The following is a 27252-nucleotide window of genomic DNA, read 5'->3' as shown; positions in this document are numbered from 1 at the left end:
CTGTTTGATTTCAAACCTTATTTTTTTCCATTTTGAATGCCAAAGTGCAAGAATGTAGTTTTGGTTCAATTTCACGTTTAGGTTTTATTAAATTCAAAGGTAAGTATAGGATAATTCTAAGGTAAGTATAGGGTAAGTATAAGGCAAATATAATGTTCAGCTTTTTCCAATTTTTAATGACAATATATGGTAAGTAACAATGTTTAAGGTAAGTATCGAGTAATTCACAGCAATATTTACAATTCACTTTTACAAATTTTTGTGTGCAATATTTACAATTTTAATTTTTAGTGCAATAACAGGGGCAATATTAGGTTAAGATCTAACGTGTCGGTTTAATTCAATTTTATCTTATTCTTTCTTAAATATCTCACGGCAATTAATTTACATCTTTGATTTTAACTCGTTTTGGTTTGTTATTGGTAAGTATTTGTCTTTAAAGTAATTTTGTTTTTTCTTTTTTTTTTTCACGTTCTTTTATGTACACTTTTATTTGGTAAGTATATTACTTTATAATGTTCCTGTTTTCAGATGTATCAGATCACTGTGGTCTTTTATTATTTAATCAAAAACTTCTACTTTGTTTTTTTTTTCACTTTTCACGGTCACGGGGGGATGCGGCCTTAATAAACGATCAAAAAGAACTGAACTGAAGATTTATCAAACGTCACTGCAATCGTCATTGTTGTCATTATTCAGCAAATGGACAACAACAACAACAACTGCAGTGAGACGGTGTAGTGGCCACTCATACACTGATCGATATGTCAATCAGCAAACCGCTATGTACAGTGTTGAGTAAATTTATAGCAACCCCCATATTTACAATACTGACTAAATTTTTAGCACAACGCTAAACATCCAGCCCCCCCGTGACATGTGTGACACAAAGTGAATTTTATGATGATTTTATTCTCTCGGCATGTTTCTGATGGGCCCAGCGAACACATATCCAAGATTGGTTTGATATGCATGAACATCTCCAAGGCCGGTAAACACATGACCATCTCTTCTCAAAGCAGGATACACGTCGGCACCAAGTTCTAGATCAATTGGGGAATTTGAGCGTGGGTCCATGTCGGCGAGAGTGTCGGTTGCCAGATCTCTTGTAGGGTCATCAATTATTGGGTCAGAATAGGGTCGGGTCGGAAGTTCATTGGTAATGAGAGCATTTACTCGCAAATCCCACGTGCCACTGGTACTTCGAGGCATTAATCTAAAGGTTGTAAACCTCTGGCCACGATAATTGAATGATCGAAGTCCAATACGACGAAATGTTGAGTACGCTATCCTTGACATAGTTGTTGACTGGCTTATTAACGCTCTTACTGTAGTATAGCGATCGACATCATTTTCTGAAATTCGTACCATGGCAGTAGGCACGAACACTAAGTCCCACCTGAATGGAGTATTGTCCACCGGTGGTAACGCATCTGCAGCTGGTTGTACCACTACGGAAGCTGGAGGGCCAAATAGATGGGCAGGTCGCAACGGGTCTTCAAGTTGTGGGGCCCCATGCAAAAGAGTATGGTGACGCAGATTAAAATGGCGACACCCACTCAGCGACTGACAATCTGGGGCTAAATGACTTCTGGCCAGGCAATTTCGGCAATACCCTCGTCGTTCGACCGTTTCATATCTCTGCCTTGCCGATTTTTCTCTAAAACGAGGACATGAGCTAATGGCATGATCCTCTTGGCAGAGACCGCACGAGTACTGCCAGCTGGTTGGTCGGCCACGCCAGTCAACATGATTGTCACCGCGATTAGTGGATCGTTGTCGTCGTACTGCCGACTGACGCTCCCTAGATCTGTCTTGCCGACCTCTACGCTCAACGCCCTGGTTTTCCACTGCTGGTAAATATGCTGCCATGTCTGAAAATAAAAAATGCTGCGAGTACCATGCTAAGCTGACTATAGAGCACACGCATAGTCAGGCGGAAAATAGTTTGACAATTTTGGTGATGGGTCTACTTATTGTCCCTCTAGATGTTCGTATGTCAACTACTCGAGTATTTTGGTCTGTGCCTGGATAAGTTTTTTCGATACGACCCATTGCCCATTCGGTTGGAGGAAACCTGTCATCTTTGATGACAACGAGATCATTTTCTTTAAGATTGTCTTGTTGATATTTCCATTTGGTTCGACGGTGCAAATCATTGAGATATTCTGACTTCCACCGCATACAAAAATATTGTGATATAATTTTGAGGCGTTGCCATCTGTTTGCTAGAGTTACATCCTGACCAGAAATATCGGGCTCTGCAGGAGCCAACATGGATGTACCGATTAAAAAGTGACCAGGAGTCAAAGGTGAAAAATCATTTGGGTCGTCGCTCGATTTATGCAAAGGCCTAGAATTCAAGCAAGCTTCTATACGAGCTAAGATCGTGGATAATTCTTCAAAATTGAAGCTCATACTGGGAATAAAGTTTCGTAAGTGGGTTTTCAGAGATTTCACACCCGCTTCCCACAAACCGCCCATGTGGGGGGCACCAGGGGGTATAAATTTCCAAACAAGATTGTTGTGAGAATACTGTTGCAACGTTTGGGTCTGCAGGGTTTTAAGAAACTGAAGGCGATCTTTCCTGAGAAGTTCTGCAGCTCCAGTAAAATTCTTCCCATTATCTGAGTAGATACACGAAGGACAACCTCGTCGAGCAATAAACCGTGAAAAAGCGGCAAGAAATGATTGAGACGATAAATCACTTGTGACTTCCAAGTGAACAGCCTTTGTCGCAAAACATACGAAAATACAAATGTAGCCCTTTGTTATCAAACAGACCCTTGTTTTATAGCTTTTTATATTGAAAGGCCCTGCAAAATCCACCCCTGTATTTGTAAATGGTCTGGAAAGAAAGGTACGTTCAGGTGGAAGTGAGGCCATTATCTGAGATTGTGTGTGTCTTTTAAATAAAATGCAAGTCTTACAGCTGTGTATTACTTTCTTCACCAAAGGTTTTAATCGGAATATCCAGAATTCCGATCTCAAAACACGAGTCATAAGTTGATTACCACCATGAAGAGTAACCTTATGTGTAAATTCAACCAAAAGTTGTGTAAAGCGAGCATCGTATGGCAAAAGAATGGGATGTCTTTCGTTATAACTTAGAACAGGAGATTGTACAAGTCGCCCATTTGACCGCATAATTCCATTTGAGTCAATAAATGGGTTCATTGTCAATAAACTACTAGTAGACGCAATTTTTATTTTCTTCACTAAGTTAGTGTATTCGTGTGCAAAATATTGACTTTGAGTCATAATGAGCAAACGTCGTTTTGTTTCTTGAACTTCTTCTGGAGTTATCTCCTGGGTCGAAATTCTAAGATGTGATCTATTTTTCCCAGTATTTCTCCAAAAACGTAAAACATAACTCATTACCCTGTAAGCGCGTGACAATGAAGAGAATCGTAACAAAGGGTCTTCAAAAGTGGAAGCAGTTAAAACCTTCACAGTCTTCGATTCTAAATTTGTGTCTCCCAAAATTTCAAATTTCGGCCATCTGTCTCTAGGTAACTTCAACCATTGTGGCCCATGCCACCATAAATGATGTGATTCTAATTCAGAAGGCGTACAACCTCTACTAGCCACATCAGCTGGGTTATCTTTGGAGCCAACATGTTGCCATTTATCATTGCCAACATTTTCCAGAATTACAGAAACACGATTTCCCACAAATGTACTCAACGCACAGGGAGGCTTTTTTAACCACGCTAACACGATTGAAGAATCTGTCCAAAATTGAGTTGAGTAATTTGAGATTTGAAGATTTGTAATGGTTGTCGATGCTAATTTAGAAAGCAAAACTGCTCCGCACAACTCGAGTCGGGGCAAAGAAATCTTTTTAATTGGAGCCACGCGGGTCTTAGCAGCAATCAGATGAGTTTCAACTTTGTGATCTTGGAGTTCGACCCTAATATATAAAGCTGCCCCATATGCACTCTCGGATGCATCGCAAAAACCGTGAATCTCTATTTTTGAACTAGGGATAAATTTAATCCATCTAGGAATTTTGACAGAATTACTAGCGCCGCTATTTTTTACGAAATTTTGCCAATTCATGAGAGTAATTGTCTTTAAAGGGTCATCCCAGTCGATTTTGTCCAGCCATATTTGCTGCATAACCAATTTGGCTATCACAATTACTGGAGCTAACCATCCACATGGGTCAAATAATTTTGCAATAGAAGATAAAACTTCTCTTTTGGTGTAGTTTTGCCTAACATCTAGGGTTGGTTGATTAAATGTGAAATAATCCCCCGATATATTCCACCTAACTCCTAGTGTCTTGGTTGATGAATCCTCAGATAAATCCAACCAATTAAGTGGAAGCAATTGTTCTGAAGGCAAATCTTGAATAACATTGTGATTATTAGACGACCACTTCATTAGCTGAAAACCCGCAGAGTCCAAAGCTAGAATTAACTCTTTACGAGATTTAATAGCGTCTTCAACAGTGTGCGCGCCAGCTAAAACATCATCAACGTATAAGTTCTCCCGTATAATTTTTGACGCAAGCGGATATGTGTCTGCGACATCTTCTGCAAGTTGAAGAAGTGTCCGGATTGCAAGGAATGGAGCACAGTTAACTCCAAAAGTGACTGTTAAGAGTTCAAAGTCTTCTAAGGGGTCTGTGGGAGATTTTCTAAAAAGTATACGCTGATATTTTGTCTGATTTCTGTCGAGCAGAATTTGTCTGTACATCTTTGTGACATCCGCACTATAAACATACTTAAAGAATCTCCATTTCAAAATTTGTAATACAAGATCTTGCTGGAGAATGGGTCCCGCAAACAAATTATCATTAAGGCTTCGCTTGTTTGACGAAGGGCATGAAGCGTTGAAAACCACCCGAAGTTTCGTTGTCAACCGATCAGGCTTAATTACCGCATGATGCGGCAAATAATAATTCGGAGTCTTCGCGATTTCTTGATGCGAAATTTTTCTCATGTGTCCAAGTTCCAAATATTCTAAAATTGTTTGGTCATATTGTGCCTTTATATCAGGGGTCTTCATTAACTTCCTCTCCATTCGGAAAAATTGTGCCATTGCGATATTTCGAGAATTTCCTAACTCTTCACAACTTTTAAATGGGAGGGTCACGATATATCTGCCCTGTTCATTACGCTTTGTAGTGTTTTTGAAGTTTAATTCGCAAAATGCAGCATCTTCTGATCTCAAAATCTTTTTTGGGATTTCCTCCACCTCCTAAAAACGAGTGAGAATATTTTCAATGGAAACAGTGTTATGTAAAGAAATTCGGTGCTTGTTCACCTTTTCTTGAATTATTGGACCACCAACAATCCACCCAAAAACAGTATGTTGAGCCAATAAAGAGCCTATTGATTTCATAGGAGTATCAATATCAAAAATTAAGGGTCCTATATCCATTCCAATTAGAAGATCAACGGGTTGACTGATGTAGAATTTTGGATCTGCCAAATCAAGGTTGACAACATCCCTAAGTTGTGATAAATCTAGGTTTTGTGCTGGTAAATTTGAGGGAAGGGTCCGCAAAACAGGAGCCCAAACTTCTAAATGAAAACTAGGGTCTAGACGAGAATGTAAATTGAAAAGACAAGCTTTTGTAGAAGTTTCTGCCAACATCTCACTAACTCCTGTAATATGTACTAAATTTCGTCTAGTTGGCAAACACAGTTTATTTTTAAGTTTTTCAGATATGAAAGTGGATTGAGATCCAGAGTCAATGATCGCTCTGGCATCAAACAATTGTCCGCGAGATTCGATTTGGACCAAAGCCGTGAAAAGTAATGTACCCCTGGGATGATACGCACAAGTTTGATCATCTTGAAGGGTCAAAGTTGTAATGTTGTTTTCCATGTTTGGAGTGGACTGTATTTGTGTTGTTAAAGCCGAAGCACTAATACTAGGTCGTACTACGTCTCTTATTGGGTCATGACTACTAGATTGGGTTTCGGTTCCCTTGTGTAACATTGTGTGATGCCGCATGTTACATTCCCGACAATTGTAATTGCTTTTACAGTCTTTAATGCCATGATTGGACGAAAGACAATTATAACAAAGATGCGAAATTTTAACCACATGAATTCTGTCGTTCACAGTTTTTTCAATAAACTTCGGACAATCCCGAATAAAATGCCTTTCTTTACAAAGTGGACAAGTTTGTCTGTTTTGATTTTGTTTTCCGGACGACAATTTGGAATCGAACCTATTTTTACCCCCGGTGTGTTGGGTTTTTCGTGAGACGTTCGTTTGAAAACTATTGATAAATTTCCCTTTATCTGGTTTATAACGATGGCTTTCGGACTTATCCTGGTTTTGCCTACTGAAAATTGGCTTTATATTTCCCACTGACTCGAGAGTTTTAAATTTATGAGTCAAAAAAAGATCGAATTGATGCCAAGTTGGAAGAGTCTTGCAATCCTCTAAAGAACTTTCGAATTCTTCTAGAAAGGGTCTTGGCAATTTTGCAGAACAAAGATAGATTAAGATGGGGTCCCATTGCTTGACTTCTATATCCAATGTTTCTAAGGTTTGAATACAAGTATTTACTGTCCGTTGCAGCTTTTGAACCGATTGACTTGAATTGACAGAAACATTTGGTAAATTAAAAATTATTTTCAATTGTTCATTAACCTGCATTCTTTTGTTCTCGTAACGATCTTTCAAATTTTTCCATGCCAATGTAAACCCGTCGTTTGTGAGTGGAACATTATTAATTATTTCCCTTGCCTCACCAGATGTTTTTTGGGTCAAGTGGAAAAGTTTTTCGACATTGCTGAGTCGAGAGTTGTTGATATAGATGGCGGAAAATAAATCCCTAAAAGATGGCCACGCTGAATATCCCCCTCTGAAAATGTCTGTGTCACAGGGAGGCAGTCTTAATGCTGTTGAAAAATCACTAGTAGTAGGAGGGGTCCCAAACGATTGCCTTTCTTCCTTTTCTTTGGAAACCTGATCTTTTAAGGCGATTATATCCGCATTAATTGCACTCAGAACACGTTTATATGACGACATTGCCTCACTATAGTGGGTACGAAGTTTTGATTTGTCAATTGCCTGTTCATCCCCTTGTGGAACGTAATCGCGACAATCCAAATATGATTTTTTAACGTTTGTCCATAGGGTCTCAACTTCTGCTCTTAGGGCTTCAAGTTCCCGAATGTTTTCAGTAGTTTTTGCCACAGCATAAATGCTCTCAAAATCATTTAAATCATTAATGCTGTTGGCAAATTTTTCTCGAATAATTTTCTCCATTTTACTCAGTTTGGGGTCTTAAGTCAAAAATTTCGATACGGCAAAACTTTGCAAAGATGAACAAACTGATAAGTGTATGCGAAATTTAACTGCTTACCAAAAATTTTCGAACAATTTTGAAGAGTTATTCGCAAAAAATAGTAACGCTGTATTTGTATATATAGGAAGAAAATTGCGTTATATAATCAATTACTTTCACAAATTTACAAAACTTTCGAAGCCAGAAGAAATATCATCATCGGGTCAGTTCCAGAATAAGGCAACAATAATGACAGAAACATTCGAAATTCACAATAGCCGTCAATAATGAACTTCAAAATATCAATTACATTATCTCAGGAAAAACGAGTTGATTTTCAATAAAAATGACTTGGGTTATTTTGTATATGACCACCGTAAAGTCAGACAACAAGTTTCGACCTTTGACATACGTTTTTTACACAATGAAATTTTCCTCAAGAACAAACATGGTATTTGTATCACTCTGTAAATTAATGGGTCGAGTTATCAGTATACGAAGATTTTACAGACAAGATTACCAACGGATATCACCAGAAAATCAAACTAAAATTTACGGAATTTTTGCCAAATCTTAAAATCCAATAAGTAATTTCACAGAAAAGTGAATATTGCCAACCGATTCCAAATTTAAATAAGAGTCTTCATCCAAAGGAAATTTTTAAAAATTTCAAATATTAAAAATAATTTTGCTAAATTTTGCATTTGGATGTATGGGGAACGTTGTGAAAAAATTATTTGAAACGTTCAATAATATGGTCGTAGATATTAATCCCAAAATCTGGCTTTATAAAATTTTTGACTTAGTTCATTTAAACAAATTAATGGTAGAATTTATCTCAATTGGACTTAAGTCATTTTGTCAAATACCGAATGGAAATATGTATACGAGGGGGCATTATCGAAGTTTGTATATGTAGCCGCTTCGAAAGTTTCAGTTCTCTCTCCACCAAAAAATTATATAAAGTATATATTTTTTTTAACAAATCAAAAACCGCTCATATAATTGGGTCAAAGTAAACAATTTTCACACTTCGAGTCGTTATCAACCATAAAAATTTTCCGTTGCGAAACATAGAATACTTTCATGTGAAATCAAATTATTTTTTCAACAACAAATAAATGTACGTACAAAGCAAATTCACCACAATCCAAAAAAAATATGTTAATAAATTTCCAGCATGAAATGACATAATCCAGAATAATGTTAAGGTAAATTGTATTAGTATGAGCTTCTAAAACGGGTCAAATAAAATAAATAGCAGAAGTTATGTATTGGTATTCCAAGATATAATTTTCCGTAGAATAAATTTGTATGAGTCTTTCCCCAAAATGGTTACACAAAATTTCCAAGGGTAAGTATGTATTGTAGTTTTCAAGATTGTATGGGTGCTCAAAACTTTTCCAGGGGTAAGTATACGTATATTTCTCAAAGTGTAACTTTCGCACAAAAAATTCGAAAAAAAAAGTCGCGAACTTTTTAAGACGTAATCTTCAAAAGGTAAGTATGTGTCTCAAAGTTGTTGTAGGTCAGTAGACCGCATCATAAAATTCGCCAAAAATTCTCCACTAGATTTAACAAGCATAGCATACATGGGTCAAGCACAGATCGCAAATCTTTTCTTATTTGCATCGGAAAATGAGTCAATAAATGCGTCGCCCAAGTATTCTCTTCTTGTTGTTGTGCATATAAAAAACCAAAATGGGTACTCACTTTGTAGCTGGTATATGTGTGTATATGTGTTGTCGTGTAAAGTTGTGTGTATTGGTTCTCGGCGCCAAATATCTGTCCTCCAATATGTTGTGTGGCTGAATAACTCTTACCGTTGTAACGGTTCCAAAATCGTCACAAAATTTCCAGAAAGTTCCTTTTTTTTTAGATTTAAATTTTGTTGTTGTTATTTATTGCCGTACCGAACCGCTATTTATGTTTTAAAATTTTGTTTAAATGTAAACTTTTTGCTTTCACTTGATTTCGTTTTTTATGTTGTTTTTTTTTTTTTTTTTTTTTTTTTTTTAATTGATCTTGGTGAACCTCACAACGTTTTTGAATTTTTTTGACTTTTCAATGTCTTCACTTCCACTTACAAACTTTGCAATTTGATGTTTCCTTTAAAATGTTTTGAGACACTCTTTATTTTTTTGAGTTAAATTTCCACAAAGCACACTGTCCATTTTGAAATTGTTTATTTTTACACAATTCGGTTAGGATGGACCATCAATGTTTGATTTCAAACCTTATTTTTTTCCATTTTGAATGCCAAAGTGCAAGAATGTAGTTTTGGTTCAATTTCACGTTTAGGTTTTATTAAATTCAAAGGTAAGTATAGGATAATTCTAAGGTAAGTATAGGGTAAGTATAAGGCAAATATAATGTTCAGCTTTTTCCAATTTTTAATGACAATATATGGTAAGTAACAATGTTTAAGGTAAGTATCGAGTAATTCACAGCAATATTTACAATTCACTTTTACAAATTTTTGTGTGCAATATTTACAATTTTAATTTTTAGTGCAATAACAGGGGCAATATTAGGTTAAGATCTAACGTGTCGGTTTAATTCAATTTTATCTTATTCTTTCTTAAATATCTCACGGCAATTAATTTACATCTTTGATTTTAACTCGTTTTGGTTTGTTATTGGTAAGTATTTGTCTTTAAAGTAATTTTGTTTTTTCTTTTTTTTTCACGTTCTTTTATGTACACTTTTATTTGGTAAGTATATTACTTTATAATGTTCCTGTTTTCAGATGTATCAGATCACTGTGGTCTTTTATTATTTAATCAAAAACTTCTACTTTGTTTTTTTTCACTTTTCACGGTCACGGGGGGATGCGGTCTTAATAAACGATCAAAAAGAACTGAACTGAAGATTTATCAAACGTCACTGCAATCGTCATTGTTGTCATTATTCAGCAAATGGACAACAACAACAACTGCAGTGAGACGGTGTAGTGGCCACTCATACACTGATCGATATGTCAATCAGCAAACCGCTATGTACAGTGTTGAGTAAATTTATAGCAACCCCCATATTTACAATACTGACTAAATTTTTAGCACAACGCTAAACAAACACATTGTCTAGTGTGTACGGGTTTCTCGCAAAAATCATTGTTTTTGATGGTTCTGGCAGACGTTCTTTAAACACATGTAAAGAAATTCTGTTTATTTCCTCGGTAGTAAAACCTTCATCTCGATGCGTTAATCGCCTGTTATGTAACCTCTTTCTTAATTTGTTTATGTTGTAATAGTACTTTTCAATAGTGGAATTCAACCACCAAGTTTTGAGTTTATCCATAAGTTCCTGTCCAGTCTCCTTTTCCCCAAAGTGAGACATAAGTACGTCTTTTAATTGGGCCCAACTAGTAATAGCACCATGACGGTGTAGCACTTCCCTTGTTTTCCCAATGCATTTATTTTTTATATACCCGAATAAAATATTTCTATTGTTTTCCTGAAATTCACTTATAGAAAGCAATATGGATTCTATTTGAGAGAAAAAATCTGGAAGCTGATTCTGATCAGTTCATCGAACTAATACAATTTAACATGAGATTGAGTTGTTGTACAACATTTGACTCCATTTTCAACGAAAGAAAACAATTACAAGAAAAAGGTGTGAACAATAAGAAAAACGATGTGACTTTTCACGTACACAAAATAAACTTAAATTTCTTTGCTTTAACGATTACTTTTACATAACTTATAAAGTAGTGATTCCTTACACATCGAAATATTGCTCTAAGACCCCATAAAGTATATATATTCTGGGTCGTGGTGAAATTCTGAGTCGATCTGAGCATGTCCGTCCGTCCGTCTGTTGAAATCACGCTAACTTCCGAACGAAACAAGCTATCGACTTGAAACTTGGCACAAGTAGTTGTTATTGATGTAGGTCGGATGGTATTGCAAATGGGCCATATCGGTCCACTTTTACGTATAGCCCCCATATAAACGGACCCCCAAATTTGGCTTACGAGGCCTCTAAGAGAAGCAAATTTCATCCGATCCGGCTGAAATTTGGTACATGGTGTTAGAATTGAAATATGGGGGTCGCTTATATGGGGGCTATATACAATTATGAACTTGATATGGACCATTTTTTGTGTGATTGGAAATCGCTTTATCTGAGGGATATATATAACTATAGACCGATATGGACCTAGTTAGGCATGGTTGTTAACGACCATATACTAGCACAATGTACCAAATTTCAATTCATTCGTGTTCGGGGTTGAACTGATGAAGAGCTGGAAAGTAAAACTAATTTTGCCTTCCGAAATAATTACACTTGAAGAAATTTTCGTTTTAAATTTTAAATTCTGGAATATTTATTTTCAATGGTTTTAGTGTTTTTGTAGTGTATTTTTAATATAATTCAAATTTTTATTAGTAATTTATTATTAGATTTAAGTTTTAAATTAGCAATTAAGTTTTAGATTTAGGTTTAAAAATATTTACAAAAGAAAATTATACTTTAAATTAATTTAAGGAAACAGTGTAAACAAGGGTTGTTTCAATTCAAATTCAACATGGGTTTGTGCAATATAGTTGTAAGAAAACTAAGTGCAATTTCAATGTAAACTTCAGTGCAATATAGTATTAAGTAATAATTTGTGTATTTTGTGTTGTGATTTTGTTCTGATGATTGATGTTAGTGGCCGGCACTTTTCTTTTTGCGTTTATGATTGGGGAATGGGTTAATATGTTGATGTGTCTTTATATGTCGCTGTGTATTAATTGTCTTCACTCATAGTTTACCTGTAAATGTTCTTTATTTTTAAATGTTCACTTCAATGTTTATATGTTTCAAAGTTTGTTTTATTTTTTCAATACTAATATTTCACTGCACTCGTAACTTATCGCGGGGGGGAGATCGGTAGCGCGCACGCGAGTTGATGATCGGTTCAAGACTGGTTCGTTGCCCTCTTGAGTGATGCTTAGTAGCTGATGCAAAGCTTAGCGACAAAACTACAAGCATCGATCAAAGGGCAACTTTCCAGGTAAACAAATAGAAAAACAAAAGGACACGACGATTAAAAATTATTTGTGCCGCTATGCACAGTGTTTCAAACCGAGTTCAAACAAACTTTGAACATTCTGCCCCCGCGAAAGAATGTAGTTTATCTTACCTTATTGGTTGCTGACTTCGGTTGGACTACTGACGGACCCCACGAAAACATAGCCCCAATCGGTGAGTTGGGCAAAAACTCTTCCAAGGCCCGTCTGTACAACCAGAGAATGAAGCCGCCGAGTCGCGCCGCCGATTTTAGCCGCCGCCGACCAGTTTTTTCCAGCCGAAGCCGCCGCCGAATACATCGACTCATCTCGACTCATAATTAGCCGTCAAGTAATCAAAAATATTGATTTAAATCAGAAAAACTTATTAATAATTGTTGTATTTTTTGTTAAAATGTTTAACTTTCCACACAAAATCCATCAGTATCATGTTTCTATAATAACTTTGCAACCATTTAGCTCAGAAAATGTAAATGAAATGTAAATTTGATTGTAAGTTTGGTTGTACAACTAATCTCATTACCATTCGGATTACTTCAAATCGATTTTATAATGGATAATTGTCCGCCGCCGAATAGACGAATTTAAATAGGCTTAGCCGTCAAGCCGCCGCCGCCGGAGGCAAAAAATTAGTGTCAGCCGCCGCCGGCAAAAATGGGTCGGCTTCATTCTCTGTGTACAACTCCATCTCGGCGCAAGTAGGCATAAGCACTCGCGCCCACTTCAACATCAATTGACTCATTGCCCCTGGGATCGATGTCGGTCAGCTCATGAGTCTCCATGTTTGCGGCGTGGTCCTCAAGTATGGGGTCGGAGTATGGGCGTCTGGGTAGATCACGGGTCACCAAAGCTCGGAGTTTGTACACCAGACGACTTCCATAGTGCCGGGCGCGCAGTCTAATTGTGGCAAACGTGCGACCACCCTTTTCCCTTGTTGGGATTCGGAGCCGGGTGACGGTCGATGCAGCAACTCGGGTGTGTGTGGCAGCTTGGCATAACAGTACTCTTGCACTGGCCCAGTCCTCAGACTCCTCAGCCATTATATTCACCTGGGCTGTAGGAATGAAAACCGAAGATCGGTGGTACGGTAACTCCACCGGCGGTAGCGTATAGCGTCCAAAAGTTTCACGAAGCTGAGGAGCCCCATGCAACATCGTATGGTGACGGAGGTTGCATTCCCGACACGCGGTGAGGACTGGGCAGTCCGGAGCCAAATGACTGCGCGCCAGGCAGTTACGGCAGTAGCTGCGCGTCTCTACTGTTTCATACCGCTGATATGGGGTCTGGCGGCGGAAGAAGGCACATGACCTGATTGGGTGGTCGTCTTGGCACAGCCCACATGCATACTGCCAATGCGCAGGTCGGTGTCGGCGATTGGGGCGAGAGGGTCCATTTGGTGATGGGTCGCGAACTGGTAATACTCCGGCCATTTCTGTAACAAAAGTTTTGTGAATACCGTGTTTTTTGATGAATTTGTGATATGCTAGTCAGTCCCAAAACAGTTTTACTATCTTCGTTATGGGTCGGCTGAGCATACCGCTAGAGGTTCTAATGTCTACTACTCGAATATTTTTGTCAGCGCCTTGGTAGGTTTTGACAACCCTCCCTAGTTTCCATTCATTTGAAGGTAAGTGACCATCCTTTATAATAACTAAATCATCGACTGCAAGGTTTTGTTGTGGATATTTCCATTTGTACCTACGATGTAAATCATTTAAATATTCGGATTTCCATCTTTGACAAAAATTCTGAGAGACGACCTTTAATCGTTTCCACCGATTTATTAATGTCACATCCCCACCAGAAATATCGGGTTCTGCCGGGGTCAGCAATGGAGAACCTATCAGAAAATGTCCTGGCGTCAAAGGCTCTAAGTCTGAAGGGTAATCACTAGTTGGACTAATCGGACGTGAATTAAGACAAGCCTCTATGCGGGCTAAAATAGTTGATAATTCTTCAAACGTAAAATTCATTTTTGGCATTGTTTTCCGAAGGTGGGTCTTGAACGATTTAGCCCCCGCCTCCCACAGACCTCCCATATGGGGAGCCCCTGGAGGAATAAATTTCCATTCTAAATTTTGATGCGCGTGTCTTTGAATAGTAGTGTCTTGAATTGATTTCATAAATGCGATCCTATCTTTTTTAATAAGTTCCGCGGCACCTATAAAGTTTTTTCCCATTATCCGAGAATATTTTTTCCGGACACCCTCTTCTGCCTATAAAGCGATCTAAAGCAGCTATGAAGGATTGGGTCGACAAATCACTAGTAGCTTCTAAGTGAATTGCGCGAGTCGAAAAATAAACAAATATACAAACGAAACCTTTTGTAATAAGACAAGCACGAGCAGTCAAACTTTTTATCCCAAAGGGTCCAGCAAAATCTACCCCCGTATTTTGAAAGGGTCTAGATAACATAGTGCGTTCTGGTGGCAGGGATGCCATAATTTGAGTTTGGGTCCGGTGTCGATGTATAGAACATATCCGACAATTGTGAATAACCTTTTTCACTAATTGTTTCACACGAAAAATCCAGAATTCCGATCGAATGACGCGGATCATTTGTTGATTGCCACCGTGCATTGTGACTTTATGAACAAATTCTACAAATAAAAGAGCAAACCGAGAGTCGTATGGAATTAAGATAGGATGGCGTTCGCTATATGTAAGAGTCGGAGATTGAACTAAACGACCGTTTGATCTAAGCACTCCTTTTGAGTCGATAAATGGGTTAAACGATAAAATGCTGCTGCTTGGCGAGAGTCGCTTCTTTTGGGTCAAAGCTAAATATTCTTCAGCAAAATAATGTTTTTGAGTAACGATGATTAGACGAGTTCTTATATCATTGAGTTCAGATGAGGATATGTCCTCCGACGCAATTCGAGACCGATTTGAACCTTTATTCCGTCAAAAACGCATTACATACGATAGCACTCGATAAGCGCGTGATAAAGATGAGAAACGGGTCAAAGGGTCTTCGAAAACAGTTGTCGCGAAAACTTTAACTTGTTTAGCCTCAACATTCGTATCTGCGTTGAGTTGAGTTTTGGGCCACCGATCTCTGGGCAATTTTAGCCATTGCGGCCCGTCCACCACAAGTTATGTGCTTTTAACTCATCTGGTGAACAACCACGACTTGAGATATCGGCTGGGTTCGATTCTGAGTCCACATGACTCCAGTTTTCATTACCGACGCTTTCTAAAATTTCGGAAACCCGATTTCCAACAAAAGTGCTCCAAGAACACGGCGGTTTACGAAGCCACGCTAAAACTATGGTGGAGTCAGTCCAGAAATGTGTCGTAAATTGCGTTATTTGTAGATTTGGAATGATTGCATTTGCTAACTTTGATAACATAACCGCTCCGCATAACTCTAATCTCGGTAAAGAAATTTTCTTTATTGGGGCCACACGAGTTTTGGCTGCTAAAAGAAAAGTGTCTACTTGGTTTCCGATTTCTACTCGAATATAAAGCGTTGCAGCGTACGCGCTTTCCGACGCGTCACAGAAACCGTGTATTTCGACCGCGCTTGAGGGTGAGAATCGAATCCATCTTGGTATAGATATAGTATTAATAGTCGGGCTATTTTTCACAAAATTTCTCCAATTCATAGTAGTTACGGGTCTTAATGTGTCATCCCACCCTATTTTATCTAACCAGACTTGCTGCATCACTAATTTGGCAACTATAATAATCGGAGCAAGCCAGCCACAAGGGTCGAAAAATTTAGCAATTGTCGATAAAACTTCGCGTTTAGTGAAAAGTTCTCTTTCTTCAACATTTGGCGCTTTAAATGAGAAAGCATCGGTCGCTACATTCCACCGAATGCCAAGGGTCTTGGTTGACGATCCTTCCAAAAGATCTAACCAATTGACAGGCAACAATAAATCAGGATGTAGAGCATTTAATAGACGTGGGTCGTTAGAGGTCCATTTCCTCAACTCGAAACCAGCAGAGTCTAAAACAGATGTTAATTGTTTTCTAGCGGCGATGGTGCCTTCAATCGTGTGTCCCCCCGCTAATACATCATCAACGTATAAATTTTCTTTGATTATTTTTGAGCCCACAGGATATGAGTCTTGTACATCTTCAGCTAATTGAAGCAGGGTTCTTATTGCCAAAAACGGTGCGCAATTTATACCAAAAGTTACGGTTAACAATTCAAAATCTTCCACTGGATCATTTTCGGAGAATCGGAAAAGTATTCTTTGAAACGAAGCTTGATTTGGGTCTATTAATATCTGCCGATACATTTTTGTGACATCGGCGTTGAAAACGTATTTGAAAAAACGCCATTTTAAAATTTGTAACACCAAATCCTGTTGAAGAATAGGCCCTGTATGTAAAATATCGTTAAGACTCTTTTTATTTGAAGTAGGGCTTGATGCATTAAATACCACTCTAAGTTTGGTGGTCGTTCTATCAGGTTTAATAACTGCGTGGTGCGGTAGGTAGTAATGAGGGGTCTTGTAAACATTTCGTGGATCAATTTTTCGCATGTGTCCCAATTGAAGATATTCCCTAATAGCAGCGTCGTATTCCGCCTTTATATCAGGGGTCTTAGCCAATTTCTTTTCCATTCTGTGAAATTGTGCAAGTGCAATGTTTCGAGATGCACCAATTTCTGCACAACTTTTAAATGGTAGAGTTACTATGTATCTTCCCGCTTCATTACATTTTGTCGTAGATTTGTAATTTGTTTCACAATAAATATCTTCAGCTGACCTCAAAATCTTTTTTGGGATTTCTTCCACCTCCCAAAAACGTGTGATTATTTTCTTCAAAGATGAGGCAGCATGAAGAGCAATTCTCGTATTTGTCCCAATATTCTGTAGAATGGGTCCACCAACTATCCATCCAAATACAGTGTCTTGTGCCAATATTGACCCAAAAGATTTATTAGGAACATCATGAGTGTATATGAACGGTCCTATATCAAGCCCGATGAGCATATCAACGGGTCGACTATCAAAGAATCGAGGATCGGCTAATCTAAGATGCCGAAACTCATCAAACAATGTTCGATCAAGAGTATGCGTTGGTAAATTAGACGGAAGGGTCTTTAACACGGGCGCCCAAACCTCTAATTCAAAAGTAGGGTCTATGCGTGAACGAAGATTAAAAACACAAGCCTTTGTAGATATTTCAGCAACTGTGTCACTCACACCTGTGACGTAAATTCCTAACTGTAGGAAGTTGTAATTTGTTTTTGATTTTTTCAGAAATAAATGTTGATTGTGACCCAAGATCAATGATTGCCCTGGCGTCATATCTTTGTCCCTTTGATTCGATTTGAACGTTTGCGGTAAACAAAAGTATAGTTTCGGGTAGTGGAGTGGGTCTATCTTCTTGCAACGTGAGAGTCGTTATACTAGGCATTTCGTTGGTAGAAGTGGACTGTATACCAGATGAAATCGATGATTGAACTAGAGTGGAACAAGTGGCAGCACTTGCACTAGATTGTGCTCCACCTTGAACCTGATTAACAAATGTGTTGAGAGCGGCAGCACTTGTGCTAGGTTGTGCTCCATCTCGTACTTGATGAACTAAAGTGTTGAGAGCAACAGCACTTCCACTAGATTGTGCTGCGTCTCGTGTGTGTGTTGTGTTGGTAGGGGTAGAGCCAACATTGCCCTTATGTAACAGACTGTGGTGTCGCTGATTACATTCCCTACAACTATAACGACTTTTGCATTCCCGAACTCCATGATCGGCCAATAAACAATTGTAGCAAAGATGATTTTGTTTTGTTATTTGTATTCTGTCATAGGGTGACTTTTCCAAAAATTTGGGACAGTTTCGCAACAAATGATTTGTCCGACAAATTGGACAAACGCTTTCATTTTGTTTGCGACTAGGATTATTAATATTTTTCGAATTATAGTTGGCTTGTGAATTACTATTGAGTCTTGAACCCGAAGGATTATGTCTCTGAGTGACATTTGTATGAAAACTATTAACGCGATTCCCCCTTCTATCATTATCCGATCTTGATTGATTATGTTTCGAATTTTGAATTTTAATATTCCCCACCGATTCCAAAGTTTTAAACTTGTGTGACAGAAAATCGTCTAATTTCTGCCAACTTGGAAGTGTCGAACAATCCTCTAAACTGTTCTCAAATTCTTCCAAAAATGTACGAGGTAATTTTGTTGAAACAAGGTGTACTAATATTGGGTCCCATTCTCCCGTGTCTACTAGTAAAGTTTCCAAAGTTTGTGTACAAGTGTTAATTGTGCGTTGTAATTTTTGTATCGTTGACGCGTTTTCAACTGATACTGTAGGCAAATTAAAGAGAATCCTAAGCTGTTCGTTAACTTGCATCCGTTTATTTTCGTATCTATTTTCTAAATTTCTCCATGCGATGTCGAAACCCTCATTAGTTAAGGATACATTCGTTATAATTTCTCGCGCTTCTCCCGATGTTTTTTGAGTTAAATGGAATAATTTCTCGACTTTAATCAATCTTGGGTTATTTATGTAAATTGCAGAGAATAAATCTCTGAATGTAGGCCATTCGCTATACCCGCCCTTAAAAGTGTCGGTGTCGCATGATGGTAATCGTAAATTTGGGGTCGAATTTGGGTCTACTGCCATATTTTGTGTCGTTAATGATTCCCTAGCTAATTTTTCCTGATTCTCCCGTTCCTGCCGCGCTAAGATCTGTGAGTTAATCGTACTTAAACCTGTCTTATAGACGTCCATACCGTTTTTATAATGACCACGAAGCTTATCCTTATCTATAGGAGTCTCTCCCTCAACTGGAACCCTATCTCGACAATTTACATAAGCCCGCCTAACTTGGTCCCATAACGTATTTAGCTCCACTCGAGCTGCTTCCAACGCGGGTAAATCTTCGGTGGCCGCCTTAACAGATTAAACGCTTTCAACATCCACGAGATCATTTAAACAATTGGCAAATTTTTCTTTCAAAATTCTATCCATAATGTATTTTAAACTTTTTTGCACCGGTCAAAAAACTAAAATATATTAAAACTCGCGAAAGAATCAAAAAACTAGTTTTATTCAGAAAAAGCACGAATTTTCTACAATAAACTATTTCAAATCAAAATATTCTTTCAAACGGGACAAAACTTGTAATGCTCAAAAAGATATGAATTTTAGCAATTTTGCAATACAATTAAACGAAATTAAAAAAAGGCTGAAAAAAATTGTAAAAGAAAAAAATGTGTCAAAAATGTTCAAAAACCAACTATCTCCTACCTTTTTTGTGGGTCAGAGGGTCGAATAGATAGATTGGCTTTGAAAGAAATCTAAATCTAACAAGAATTCATCTAACAATGAGATTGAAACAATTTCTCCGACACTAGTTAACGCCAATAATAATATTCAGGATTCAGAGACTGTTGTCATTCCTAGTAACAACGCTGAAATTGCACCTTTACCTATTCCACCTATTATTATTACCCCGTCGCATTCGAATTCACTGAACACTGGAACAGTAGTGGCACCAGCTACTGTGTTAACTGATACTAATGCATTCTTTTCTCCTTTTAATACACCTACAAATCAATCGCCTGCTGGTTCAGCTCCAAAACCTTTAAGGGTCTTACCCCCTATGAAAACCATTTTTGCTGCCCGTTTTGCTCCAGAAACAATTGAGGATGATATTCATTTCTACATAAAATCAAAACTGAATGCAAATGTAGACATTAAGGTATCTAAACTGCAATTTGTAGAGAGGAGGAACAAGTCGTCATTCAAAATTTTCGTACCTGAGTACATTTTTGACACAGTGGTCAATCCGGAATTTTGGCCTAACAGAGCAGTGGTGCATGAATTTGTTTTTAGAGATAGAGTTGCCCGTTTACCTGCACGTCCCGTTGAGCAATCAAAAAACTGAATAAAACCCTGTCTGATACGAATTTGACTATAGTTTATCAGAATGTTAGGGGACTTAACACAAAATTATGCAACCTATATACGGATAGCTTTGGCTTTGATTATGATTTGATTATATTTACTGAAACCTGGCTTCAAAGTAATATCTTAAATACTGAAATCTTATGCGACAAGTACCAAATTTATAGATGTGACCGCACAAATGGTTTGAAGAAATCTGGTGGCGGCGTCCTAATTGCTGTTTCTTCGAAATTTGCTTCATCAAAAATTGATATTCCAAACGAACTTCAAATTGAATATTTAGGAGTGAAAATAAGGTGCGGCCATAATTCATTGTTTGTGACTTGCTCCTATATTCCTCCTGGTTCTTGTAACGATGTTTATAATGCTCATTTGACTGCTATCCAATCGGTCCTATCTACTGCGAGATCCTCTGATTTGATTGTTTAGTCTGGTGATTTTAACATTCCATCTATTACATGGAAATATTGTGAGGAAATGAATTACTCCGTACCAATGCTAAGAAATGGATATCAACCTGAATTTGTTGAAAACTTGTTAAAAGATGGTCTTTTTCAAATTAGCAACATACAAAATTCGAAAAATAAATTACTTGATTTATTTTTTACAAATGAACTAAAAGATGTGTTTTTATCACGCGTCAATGCCGTTGTAAATCCTGAAGATGTTCATCATCCCACTGTCTGTATGAATATAAATATGTCTTTTTCGAGATCTGTGCGAAAAAACTCGTATTGAAAACTGATAAAATATTCTCTTTTAATAGAACTGATTACGAAAAACTGAACTCATTACTATTAAATGTGGATTGGAATAAAATCTTACCAGCGAGAAATCTTGATGAATCAATAAATACATTTTATGAAACTTTGAATTCATTCATTGCCCAATCTGTTCCATTAATTGGAATAACTTCTCACACTGGTCCACCTTGGAATGACAGTAAATTACGTAACTTGAAGAATAGAAAGAATAAACTTTATAAAAAGTATAAAAAATCTGGATCTGCGACTGACTATGCAAACTACTCAATTGCTCGTTCAGAATACAACCTGTGGAATGAACAATCCTATAACAGATTTGTTAATTCTAAACGTCAATCAAATGTGTATCCAAGAACCCTTCACTATGGTGCTGTTGAAGGGGATGATAATGAATCTATATGTAATTTGTTTTCAAAGTTCTTTGCAACAACTTACTGCCAAGAGGATTTCAAGCAATTTTATGCGTACCCATATAAGATACAGGAATATTCGACATTCACTACTCCATTTATTTCTCCTGATATTGTGATGAGTTATATGGAAGAGATAAAATGTTCATACCGGCCGGGCCCTGATGGGATTCCCAGTAACATCCTCAATTATTGTGCTCATTCTCTTTCGACTGCTCTTTCATTTCTGTTTAATGAATCTTTGCGCACAGGTCACTTTCCTACGTTGTGGAAGAATTCATTTATCATTCCGCTATTTAAAAATGGAAGCAAGACAGATATTACGAATTATAGAGGCATTGCTAAATTAAGTGCTATTCCAAAACTGTTGGAGAAAATTATTTCTGATAGTTTGAATCATCAAGTCTCCTCTCTTCTATTGCCTAAACAACACGGCTTCCGTAAATCTTGTTCGACCATAACAAATATCTTGGAATTGACTACAATGGTTAATGAAGGCTTTAGAGATCGTTTACAGACTGATGTCATTTATACTGATTTTAGTAAGGCGTTTGACAAAGTAAACCATTCACTTTTACTGTACAAACTGCATCGCATGGGCTTCAGTGAATTAATGGTATCCTGGTTTGAAAGTTATCTAAAGAATCGTACACAATTTGTAGTATTTGATAACATTATTTCAAAATCAATACATGTGCCTTCTGGTGTTCCACAAGGCAGTCATCTTGGCCCTCTATTGTTCTGCTTATTTATAAATGATCTTCCATCAGCCATTAAATATGGTTACACTCTCATGTATGCTGACGATGTTAAAATTATAAAGGTTATTCGGAATAGTGATGACCAATCCTTACTCCAATCTGATCTGAATAGCATGTACAGATGGTGCTCATCAAATATGATGGAACTGAACATAAGGAAATGCAAGCATATCTCTTTTTATAGATTAAATTATATCGACACGAATTATAACTTGAATGGCACAACGCTTGAAACTGTTGAATCCTTTAAAGATCTTGGAATACTTTTGGATCGCAGGCTAAATTTTAGATCTCTATGACTGTAAATAAGAACTATGGATCATTTGGATTTGTCAAGCGCTGGAGTAAGGAATTTTCTGACCCATTTGTTACAAGAAACTTATATACTTCACTTGTGCGTCCTATCCTGGAATATGGATCTGTAATTTGGGACCCACAGTACCAAATTCATTGCAATCGTATTGAATCTGTTCAGAAACAATTTTTACTGTTTGGTTTACGTCGGAATAACTGGACACCTCAAACCTTGCCGTCTTATAAAGAAAGACTATCGCTCATCAAATTACCTACACTGAAAAGTAGACGTACCATGCTGAATATCTGTTTTACGGTTGATTTAATTAACGGAAGATTTAAATCTGACTTCCTTATTAACAGCATATCATTCAATGTACCCTTTAGACCTACCCGCAACTTTGAACTGCTCCACATTGAATACTTTCGAACGAACTTTGAAAACAACGATCCACTTCGCCGTCTTTGTAATGAATTCAATAAATCTTATTATTATCTTGATTTGTCAGAAGAGAAATACAATGTAATGAAAAAGATAACATTATTATTAAATACTTGATATATAAACAAACGATATGTATATAATGTAATATATTACTGTTAGTCTGTAAGGGTTTAATCCATAGATGTAAATAATAAAAAAATAAAGGTTGATAAAAAATATAAATATAAAATAAATTGTTTTCTTCAAAAAATGTTTCAATTTTTGCCGATTGATGCAATAGTAAATTTCTTCCAGGGTCTCTTTTTTTACGGTGTACGGGAAATAAAATGATAAATTCCCAATTAAATATTTCCAAAATCCAAAAAAATCAAAAATCGATTTGATGAAAAAAAATCCAAAATTTTTATGAATTTTCCAATTTGATGTTTTTTATGATTGAAGAAAACAAAATAAATTAAATTTTTTGAGCAAAATAAAATTTAAAAAATGTTTGTAATTTTTTCCAACTAGAATTTATGAGAAAAAAATTCTTTTAGTGTAGCATTTTTTTTTGTCTTCCCAAATCATTCGTTTTCCAGAAAGTTCCTTTTTTTTGCGTAATAAAATATGAGTCTAAAATTCTGTGTCATGAGCATATCACAAATTCCAAATTTTTACGGGTCATACAGGGTCTTTGCAGCAACAAGCTCCCCAATATGAGCTCAGCAAAAAACTGTACACCAAAAATTTACCAAAAAAAATCAAAAAAAAAATAGGTACTCACTTTGAAGCTTTTAATTTTTTTTTTTGATTTATTTATGTATTAATTCATTTATCTGTACAAAATTCATATTAAAGCCCCAGCGCCTTATAGACTTTTTAGGGGCATAAAAGGCAACTTTAACAATAACTACATATACGTATAACTCAAATAATCATATTAACTCATAAAAACCAAATAATTACATTAAAAGTGTTTCAACATTTAGCAAAAGGTGTTCTTTTATATCCTTTTTAAACATAGAAATTGAAGATAAGTTTTTTAAGTACACAGGTAATTTATTATATTCAGTGGGTCCCGAGTAGCCAATACGTTGTTTTGTGAGTTCTAATCGGCATCTGGAAACAGCTATATCGTTTGAATGTCTAGTAATTCTACCACTTCGATCTATATTTCGATGGAACATTACAGATCCAGCATCGCCCGAGTTCAAAGACTTAAACATATATATCGAGATATTTTGTTTATATAAACCCCGAACCGGTAATATATCCTTTGCAATATGTTTATATAATGCAACTGTTGAAAAACGTTGTGGCAGATTGAACACCAACTTTAAGGCCTTATTCTGTGCTATTTGTAAACATCTAAGAGATGCATCTGACGCTGAACCATAAACTATTGGTAAGTACGTTAAATGAGAATGAATAAGCGACTGATACATCATAAGTTTCACTTTCGTACTCATTTTATTCCTGAATTTATACAAAAGCCCAATGGCAGAAGAAATCTTATTTTTAATCTCAGCTATGTGACTATCCCATAACATGTTTTGGCACATTCTAATTCCCAAGTACTTCACTGTATTAGTACCCATCGACAATAATTGTAAACTCGTCATCCTCATTTCGCAAATGCGGCCTGAATCTAATAAATTTTGTCTTCCCAGCATTGACAACTAGTCCATTTAATCTAGCAAACTCTACCAACATTGACGCGTCATATTCTGCTTGTGCCTGTAGAACCCTTTCGTGGTTATAATTATATAAAAGGCAAATATCATCCGCAAATAAGAATAATTTCCCATAAAAGCCAATGTTGTGAAGATCATTTATATAGATTTTGAAAAGCAAAGGACCCAATACACTACCCTGAGGTACTCCATGTAGAACCGGCAATTTACCACTGGATTCTGAGCCAACTTGAACAAATTGTACCCTATTCTTCAAAAAGTCCTTAAAAACCGAAATCGAATCGTCCGCTACTCCTATATTCCTTAACTTTTCCAATAAGATATCATGTTGAACTAAGTCAAAGGCCTTCGAAAAATCGAAATATACCACAGCAACGCCCCTGAAACAACTATCAATTTCACTACAAATACTTTCCACAACGTTAACCAATGTCTCTTCTGTACCCGAACCTTTTCTGAAACCATACTGACGTTCAAATAATATTTTATTGTCGTGGATATACTCTGACAGCTGTTGAAATATAATCTTCTCAAAAACAATATCAATACAAGATAAAACAGAAATTGGTCTAAAGTCAATCACTTCTCTCGCATCCCGTTTTTTCGGAATCGGAAAAATTTTATGGGTTTTTAAAATGTCTGGATACAATTTCTTCTCCAAAGATCTATTAAAAATTCTAGTAATTACCTCAGAGATCTCATGCTCCCTAACTCGCAACAAATTTGGAACTAAGCCATCAAATCCCGGACTTTTGCCGCCTTTCATTGATCTAATTACATTCACAATTTCCTCAGATCTAACGAATTGTAAATTAAAAGCAGTATTCACACCATTCATTGTTCCAAAAAAATTCAAGTCATCATTAGGATAACGTGCAATATTATCCTTCATGTTTTTGATAGACTCGTAAAAGAATCTATTGAAAATACAGGCCTTCTCATCATCCTCAATAACACTATGGCCATCTACCGATATAATCTCATTGAACCTTGGCTTTCTTCTACCCAAAACATCGTTTAGAAAACCCCATACTTTTTTCGTGTCACCAGAGTATCGTTCCAAATTCAACATATAATAATCCTCCATCAATTTCCTACTACATAGTTTAACAATCCTACTAATCCTTCTAATACGTTCAAGCAAGCAGTTACTTGATCTCCTTTTCCTCTCCCTTAAAAGCCTTTTCTTAAAACATATTAGCCCATATAGACCCTCAGTCATCCACGGAGAAACCTCATATCTGATATCATTAACCCTAGTAGTATTCAATTGGCTCTGTGACTTCGCTGTAATCAGAGTCTCTAGCAAACTATCACATAAACGAGAAGGATCTGAGATACTGTCGAGTTGCGGCAGTGTCGAATCAAGGATACTTGTATATTTTACAAAGTCAATTTTCTCATTCCTTCTTGTTACGGCCGGATTATAATTAATATCCAATTCAATGCAACAACTTAGAATATTGTGGTCAGATAACTCATTTTCTATAGCATAAACTGACAGCTTATCCGGGTCATTGCTATAAATCCAATCAATACATTTCTGACTCAAAGGTCTGGTAACGTAAGCATGACATGAGTGCAAATTATGTTCAATGAGAAGAGTAGATAATTCTCTATAACTTCTGTTGGGACAAAAAGAATCAACATTCACATCACCTACAAATACCACAAAATAAGAATTCAGGTTGTGAAGAATTATTTCCATTTTTCTCAAAAAAATATCAACTGGACATCGAGGTGACCTATAAACTGATATTATCGCCAACTTCCGTCTCTCAATCTTAACATCTGACATCTCAATACCGATAATTTCAACGCTACCTTCGCTATTTTTCGATATTACACGGTGTTTCAAATTTACGTTTACGTAGACAGAGGTTCCTCCAAAACCATCAAACCTCTCACAGTGAATACCATTAAAACCACCTATAGAATATAAACCAACGTTTTGGCTATCAGGCAATTTCGTAAAATTACTAATTAAGTTTCTAAATCGATTAAATTTACTAATTGAAGATACACTCCTTATATTAACCGAAATTACATTTAAACAGTTCAAATTATAATGATCAAAAAATGTATTATAAGAATCGTTTGTTTTAAAATATTTGGAATTCATAGAATAGTAGGTAATTAAAAATTAACATTTATGCACATATACAACAATCTAGTTCGTGGAATAAAAACCAGCCTCATCATCATCATCATCGTCGTCGTCGTCATCATCATTCCCTCGTTCAACATTTACTTTTGAACCACTCTTTCGACCATTATAAATATTAGCAGACGTTTTAAGTAAGAGTTGATCAACATCATTCATCGATTTTAGGAGTACTTGTGTATGTATGTATTAAAATGTATAAAAATGGCGTCTGCTTTCTGCCGCTGTGTTGTTTTTGTTGTTGTGTCGCTAGGGACTGTTTGTGTCGTGAAAAACTGTAATTTTATTGTTGGACAAAATGTAGTTTTTAAAAAACCGTTGTTACGATTTTGTCCAAATTCACCAAAAATGTCCAAAGTGCAATGTTTGTTTTTTTCTTCTTTTTTTTATTACACGACCGAACCGAGAATTGATTTTTGAAAAAATGTATAAAACTTGGGTTAATTTTGTATGGGTCACTTGTATGTAATTTTTTAAAATATCACAAATAAAAAAATTTACTTTTGCCAAAATATACAGAAATTCACTTTTTCATTATTTTTTACAGTGTAAATAAGTTTTTTTTTGATTAATTGATCAAA

At 36.5% G+C, this 27252-nt stretch overlaps 5 protein-coding genes across 5 annotated transcripts; all 5 read right to left on the bottom strand.

Moving 5' to 3' along the window:
* Window positions 1-55: 55 nt before the first annotated feature.
* On the bottom strand, window positions 56-10280 carry LOC142236433 (uncharacterized). Its single transcript, XM_075307665.1, has 2 exons — window positions 8972-10280; window positions 56-1874 (listed from the first exon to the last, which is right to left on the bottom strand). Exon 2 carries the CDS (start codon window positions 1870-1872, stop codon window positions 910-912), a length of 963 nt encoding a protein of 320 aa, XP_075163780.1. The 5' UTR covers window positions 1873-1874; window positions 8972-10280; the 3' UTR covers window positions 56-909.
* On the bottom strand, window positions 1933-5049 carry LOC142235575 (uncharacterized). Its single transcript, XM_075306836.1, has one exon. The coding sequence runs from the start codon at window positions 5047-5049 to the stop codon at window positions 1933-1935; it is 3117 nt and encodes a 1038-aa protein (XP_075162951.1).
* Window positions 5209-7239, bottom strand: LOC142235574 (uncharacterized). Its single transcript, XM_075306835.1, has one exon. It carries the CDS (start codon window positions 7237-7239, stop codon window positions 5209-5211), a length of 2031 nt encoding a protein of 676 aa, XP_075162950.1.
* Window positions 10281-14421: 4141 nt separating the features above from the next.
* Window positions 14422-14859, bottom strand: LOC142235573 (uncharacterized). Its single transcript, XM_075306833.1, has one exon. The coding sequence runs from the start codon at window positions 14857-14859 to the stop codon at window positions 14422-14424; it is 438 nt and encodes a 145-aa protein (XP_075162948.1).
* A 488-nt stretch (window positions 14860-15347) lies between these two features.
* On the bottom strand, window positions 15348-18981 carry LOC142235572 (uncharacterized). The gene is made up of 2 exons (XM_075306832.1): window positions 17442-18981; window positions 15348-17377 (listed from the first exon to the last, which is right to left on the bottom strand). The coding sequence occupies exons 1-2, from the start codon at window positions 18979-18981 to the stop codon at window positions 15348-15350; spliced, it is 3570 nt and encodes a 1189-aa protein (XP_075162947.1).
* Window positions 18982-27252: the final 8271 nt, after the last annotated feature.

The sequence above is a fragment of the Haematobia irritans genome, chromosome 4 (genome assembly GCF_050003625.1).
Source record: "Haematobia irritans isolate KBUSLIRL chromosome 4, ASM5000362v1, whole genome shotgun sequence".
In the NCBI taxonomy this organism is placed as follows: Eukaryota; Metazoa; Arthropoda; class Insecta; order Diptera; family Muscidae; genus Haematobia; species Haematobia irritans.
Note: the sequence above shows the minus strand (reverse complement) of the source record. Positions and strands in the feature narration are given on the sequence as shown.